General features: G+C 46.2%; 1 protein-coding gene across 1 annotated transcript in view; it reads right to left on the minus strand.

Moving 5' to 3' along the window:
* Positions 1-4,415, minus strand: part of ALDH1L2 (aldehyde dehydrogenase 1 family member L2) — a 48,656-nt gene extending 44,241 nt beyond the window's left edge. Inside the window, exon 1 of the mRNA XM_070407958.1 lies at positions 4,338-4,415. Within this exon, the coding sequence (XP_070264059.1) occupies positions 4,338-4,385 (48 nt within the window). The 5' untranslated portion in view covers positions 4,386-4,415. The remainder of the gene's footprint in view (positions 1-4,337) is intronic.
* Between the last annotated feature and the right edge of the window lie 2,125 nt (positions 4,416-6,540).

Here is a 6,540-nt window from a genome sequence, read left to right on the forward strand (position 1 = left end):
AGCCAAGAGGCTGAGCTGACTCAATGTCAGCTGTCACCCATTATTTGGAGTTCAAATTCACATTCAACACGCCTCCAGAAAGACAGTGTGTAAGGAAACCGTGCCAGTTTCTTTGGAAATACTGCATTCACCGAAACACCGTCTGAGCTCAGTGCTTAAGCTGAAGTTACAAAGGTGAGTTTCTAACACTGAGAAATGTTCAGATTTTAAGTGTGTTTATAATGCGTTAGCATAATTCCAAAGAAAACTGGACTGGGATATTTTACCTTACTCTTATTTCTCCAGGTATAACCTGAAGACTGACTGACAGTGTTGGCAGAATCAGCTGGGCGAGTGCGTTAGAAATGTGGATTCCGAGACCCCACCCCGGATCTACTGAGTTAGGCTTGAGGCCCAGGAAGCTGCATTTTAACAAGCTCTTCATTGACTCACAGGCACATGGAGTCAGAGGATCTCTGATTTATGGAGGGTGTGCGCCTGCCAGCTACAAAAAAGATTCCGCCCTGGGGAGTTTGGATTCCGCCCGAAAAAAGGGGTGGAGATATTAGCAAACAGTTTAATGAGATCCTAAGATATGCCAGGTGTTTCATATATATCACTTCCTTTTGATTGCCCAGTGATTCTTGGAGACAGGCGTTATTAAGCTATTTTACAGATAAGGAAATTAAAACCAAGAAGTTAAGATACAGCCCAGGGTCAAATAGCATACTAAGTGCTATATCAATGTTATCATTCTCATTTCCTCAGCATTTAGTGCTCAGGATATAATACATTATCTAATATGGTTTGAGGTTGAATTTGGAGGTTCTAAAAGCAAACTAGACACCAAAGCAGGGGTCGGGCAATAAGGAAATAAGTTAAGAACATGGTTGCTAGAACTAGAGCAGGGGTCCTCAAACTACGGCCCGCGGGCCACATGCGGCCCGCCGAAAACATTTATCCGGCCCACCGGGTGTTTTTGTCGCCGCTGCCTGTCCTGCTTAGCAGCCAACTCGTCCCGGCCTGCAGTGCGCATGTGTGGAATGTCTGAGGGACAGTGAACTGGCCCCCTGTTTAAAAAGTTTGAGGACCTCTGAACTAAAGTATAAAGCCAGTACTTGGTTCCAGGAGGCAAAGAAGGGTCCAACCTCTCAGTGATTCCTAAGATCACCTCAAGTCCTGGAATCAGGCCATGAACCCACAGCCACCACCCAAACTTGTTCCAGATGCTGGCAGAGGAAGCAAAATAAATATGAGGGCTAACTAATCCCCACCATGAGGAGAAATTAAGAAGCAGTGAGCCAGGCAAGAGAGTGGACAATAGTAACTGACAAAGGGTTTTATTACTGTAATAGAAGCCTGGTGCATGAACGCGTGCATGGGTGGGGTCCCTTGGCCTGGCCAGCGATCCAGGCCTATTGGGGGAGCCAGCCGGCCGGGAGGACCTGTGGGAGGTTGGCTGGCCGGCAGGCTGCGGGGAGAGAGGCTGCAGCTGGCCAGGTGGGGGGAGGGGGGAGCCGTGGGAGGTTGGCTGGTGGGAAGAGGGAGGCGGGAGGGGATGTGGGAGGTTGGCTGTGGGAGCACACTGACCACCAGGGTGCGTCATAGCGACTGGTTGACCCATCATTTCGGTCATTCCGGCAGTTCGGTTGGAACAGTCGCTTAGGTTTCTATATATATATAGATAATTGCACTAGTTAAAAAGATTCAGTCATTTCAATAAATTGAAATCAATAAATATTTCTAAGTCCATTTCTTTCTTTCTCTATTTTTTTTTCTTAATCCTCACCCAAAGATATTTTTCCATTGATTTTTTAGGGAGAGTGGAAGAGGGAGGGCAAGACAGAGAAATACTGATGTGAGAGAAACACATTGCTTGTTTGCCTCCCGCATGAGCCCAGACCAGGGCCTGGGCCGGGGAAGAGCCTGCAACCAAGGTACGTGCACTTGACTGGAGTCGAACCCGGGACCCTTTGGTCCTCAGGCTGATGCTCTATCCACTGAGCAAAACTGGCTAGGGCTCTAAATCCATTTCTTTAAATCAGAGAATGGAAAAGTATATTCTATCAGGAAATGTTATAAAGTAATTTTCCCCTTGGATTTTGCTACATCCAGAGAGATTCCTCCCCCGCCCCCCAATTTTGCTTTAATACCAAACTCATAAAAAGTGCTGTGATTTTTTTCTTTTTTTCTAGATGACAGTATAATTTATATACAGAATATGCCCTTTTCAGTGTATAGTTCTGTCAGTTTAAACAAACACACAGTCATATAACCACAATCAAGATAAAACAATGTTCCATCAGCCCCCAAAAGTCCTTTATGTCCCTTTGTAATCAATCCTTGCCCCATCTCCAGCCCCTGGCAATCATTGATCTTTTGCCTATCACTAAGTTTTACTCGTTCCAAATGTTAGATAAATGGAATTATATAATAGGAAGCCCTTAGAGTCTGTCTTCTCACCCTTAGCATACATATTTGAGTTTCATCCATGTTGTATGTATCAGTAGTACTTCTTTTTTTTCTGAGTAGGATTCCATTGTTTGGATGAATATACCACAGTTTGTTTATCCTGTCACCAACTGAAGGACATTTATTTCCAATTTTTGGTGACTAGGAACAAAGCCTCTATAAACATTCATAAGTAGGTATTTATGTGAATAAAAGTTTTCATGGGTAAATACCTAGGAGTGCAATTGCTGGGCCATAAAACGTTTAACTTTATTTAAAAAAACTGCCAGTTTTCCAAAGTGGCTGTACCATTTTACACTCCCACCGGCCATGCTTGATTTTGAACAATTCTTATAGGACACAGTCCAAAGGATGGCTCCTCACTTTCTATGGAGCAAGAAACACCCAATGTTTCACTTACCCCATGTCTTCCTTTTGGCCATTGAAGAAATTGCCTTCTCCCCAGCCACAAGTCCCTGTTCTTCCACGAGCATTCCTGGGTGCAGTCCGACTCAGGCCCCTGACCCCTCACCCTGCCCGGTGCTTCCCCCACACACATGTTTTTGTTTATGCTATTTGCCACCTGGGATGTTCAGATTTTACTAGTCAAATCTTATGTAAGCCCCCTTATTGTAATAATCTTTTCGCTCTTCGAGACTTTTTTTCTGCTCTCCAAAAAATAAAATTCAGTGAAAGGCGTTGACAGAGGAGGCCAATAAAACAGGCTGGCACAGGCCCCTTGCTCCCTTGCCATCCAACCTAGATTCCCGTATGCCACGTGGCGGGAGAAACTTAAGGAGGAATCCAGTGCACTGCTCGAGAGAACAAGCAAAAGCTCCACCTCAGCAGATCTCTTTTTCTTTAATTTAAAACAGATGAATGCTTCCAAAATAACTAGCACTGCCTGCATGGGGTAAAGTGAATGCTCATTATTTGGTGTTGTCTGGAGGATGAAGCTTTTCCACTTATGCCACTTTGGATCAGTTCTTGGTGCTACTTGACACGTCTTCCCAGCTCCCAACTGTTCCCATTTGAATCTGCACACATGTAATTATGGCTTTGGCAGAGAAGACGAATCGAAAGCAAATTCTTGTGCAACACAGCAAACATGCACTTCCTATTAAGAGATACTGTAAGTGGGATGGATGTGGTTTTTTTTTTCTCTTCCCTAGACAGCTTGTCGTCTCCTTAGATACAAGGTGGCATCTCTCCAGAGGCCCCCAAAAGGGCTGAAGGCAGTGCCCCATGCAACGTGTGGGCTCTCCTTCCATTTCTGGAGGTGCTGATGCAATTCCAAGGCCCAAGGCTGGGCCAACGCTAGGTTCTTGCTACAGTTTACGAGTGTCCCAGAGTGGCTGCTTCTGCAGCGCTTAGTAACCCTAGAGATCTTGCCGCCTGCAGCTCAGGAATAACGAGCTCGCAGCCACCAGCAGTAAGTGCCACTCTCTGAATGGGCCCCGCGAGCCAGTGGGGAGCGCTCACGCCTCTCAGGCCGCCGAGGAGCAGCAGGCTGACTCGATAGCGCTCTCCTCCAGCAGATTGTCTCCGTCTAGCTAGCAGCTAGTTCGTTACCAGGGATCTCACGATTGAAAGGGAAAAAAGAAAGGAAGCCCCAGACACTGCCCCTTGCCCGGTGACCGTTCCCAGCCGTCAATCCCAGACAGACCTTGGAAGTTCCAAAGCCCCTTCCCCATAGAAGACGATGGCACGCTTGCCAAGCCCCATCCGGACCCTCCCCGGACTCTCTTCTGCAGTCTCCCAGTTTTAACAGTGCGATCTTGGCTTTTAGCTGTCTAAACACCGCTGCCCACCCCCAGCCCCGCCGCCCGGCGCCCCAGCCCAGGGTCTCTAGACTCTAGTAACTAGTCCGGGGTGGGAGCAGGGACGCTGGCCAGGGCGGGACTCACCCGGCCGGTGGAGAAGCGCCGGAGCGCCTGGCTGCCCCGCAGCAGCATTCTGGCTGGACACTGGCGCTTGCGAGGGCGGCTCCGCGGGCGGAGGCGCGGGAGGCAGGCGGGTGGCTCAGCGTGCGCGGCCTGCAGCTTCTAAGCCCCGGGCGGCCGCGCTAGCTGCGGGCTGGCAAGGTAAGCCCCCGCACCCGCCCCCGGCTCCAGCCCGGGGCTCCAGCCCCGCCCCGTCCAGCCCGCACAGCTCCGCCCCTCCAGCTGGCAGGGCTCGGTGGCCAATCCCGTGAGATTGGGCGGGGCGTGCGCTGGCCGCTTGGTGCCTCGGCGGCCCCAGGCGAGTTGCTGCGCGGGTGCCCAGAGGTAGGGACAGCTCCCTGGGGCTAGCTCGGTTCCAGTCGTGTTCCAGGTACTCGCTGGCTGTGGGACCTTCTACCAATTGACTCAGACCCTCTGCGGTATAGAGGGATCTACCTTAATGTTCAAGCTGCCACTCCAAGTCACGTCCATACACAATCCTGAGAAGGCAACAGGCATGCCAGTGTGCATCGAATTACGAAATTGAAGGCATGGGGGCACCTTCGCTATTTAAGGATCCTGATACCTATCGCACAGTCGAATAGGAAAATTTAATTAAATTTTGTGTATAAAGTACATGGCAAAAGACCTGGCACAGAGATAGTCTCCAATAGATGATTGTCAGATAATGGATAGATAGGTAAATAAATGATAGATAGATAGATAGATAGATAGATTCCTTTGCTACTCAGACATGCTTAGCTGAGCACTTGTCTCAAACAGAACTTAGCCTGGCCTGCAAAGCCATCTGCAGTCTCGTATTGCTCTTATTACTTACTACTCTTTTGCACATGTAATCCTGCCTAACTGTAGTGCTTGCCAATTCCTCCCTGGATAATGCTTCCTAGAAGAGCTTGTCACCTGCCCTTGTCACTTGTCCCCAACTCTGCATGACCAAATTCCTTCTCTTCTTAAAGGTATAGCTCAAATACAGCCTCCTGGAGGCATTTTTCTTGATTCTTTCTCCCTAACATCCTTATTCCCCCAAACTAATCCTTTCCTCCTCTGAACTGGAAGGATTTTTGTCCCTTATGACATGTTAATTGGTTCGTGGTATTTATGTACCTGTTATCTTCTCTACTGGAAGCTCCTTGCAAACTAGGCCCTGTCTGATTTATAAGGATTTACAGTATCTATCACTAAAAAGAGCTTTAAACGTACTTGAGAGAATAAACGAATGAATATGTTTAGGAACGTAAGAGGGAGAGGAAAAGAACAATTCTCAAAGCTTGGAGAATTGCAGCAAACATCCAGGGTTTTGCTTTGGGAACTGCCCCTTGCCAATTCAACCCATTTCCCTGACAATATTTTGTCAGGGAAATACTGATATTCATTTTATTTGTTCTGACCTGTGTAAACTGGGAGGGGTGGGCAAGGAGTGTGGTTTTCTCCCCGAATGGGGGTTCCATAGTTCTATACTCCAACTTTAGAAAACGAGTTTATGTTCACCCAGATATAATGAAATATGATGACTAAGATTTTCTTCTGTAAGAACCAAAAGAATAGTTCTCTTGATAATTGGAGGTTAGACCAGATGCAATTAGAGAGTTTCACAAACAAAAAAGCACTGCTAATCTAGATTTATATAACCAAAAAAAATGGAGATGAAATACAGTCATTTTAGAAACAAACACTTGAGAGAATTTGCCATCAGCAGACACACTATAAAAGAAATATTAAAGAGTGTCCTTCAACCAGGAGGAAAATTACCCATAGGGAAGCTTTCAAATGCAGGAAGAAATGAAAAAAAAAAAAGGCAAATATGTGAGTGAATTTAAGTGAACATGAGCCATATGGACAACAACAACAATAATAGAATCTTGTGGGAATATATATATATATATATATATGAAAATATACAAACAACAAAAATTGTTGGGTAAGTTTGGGGAGCTAGGAGGAATGAAATGATCATTAGGCAGAAAGGAAGTAATCCTAGATAGAAGTTCAGAGATAAAAGAATTAAGAGCAATAGAAAGGGTAAATATTAGGACAGATTCAAGTTAATATTGTCTAAAATAATTCTAATATGTTTTATAGAGTTCAAAAATATATATAATTAAAATATATGACAACAATAGTATCTGAGTTTTAGGGAGGGAAGGTGGACTTAAAGTGTTCTAAGGCT

Source organism: Myotis yumanensis, unplaced genomic scaffold (assembly GCF_028538775.1).
Source record: "Myotis yumanensis isolate MYYU_CA2020_CCGP unplaced genomic scaffold, mMyoYum1.0.hap1 SCAF_3, whole genome shotgun sequence".
Taxonomy (NCBI): domain Eukaryota; kingdom Metazoa; phylum Chordata; class Mammalia; order Chiroptera; family Vespertilionidae; genus Myotis; species Myotis yumanensis.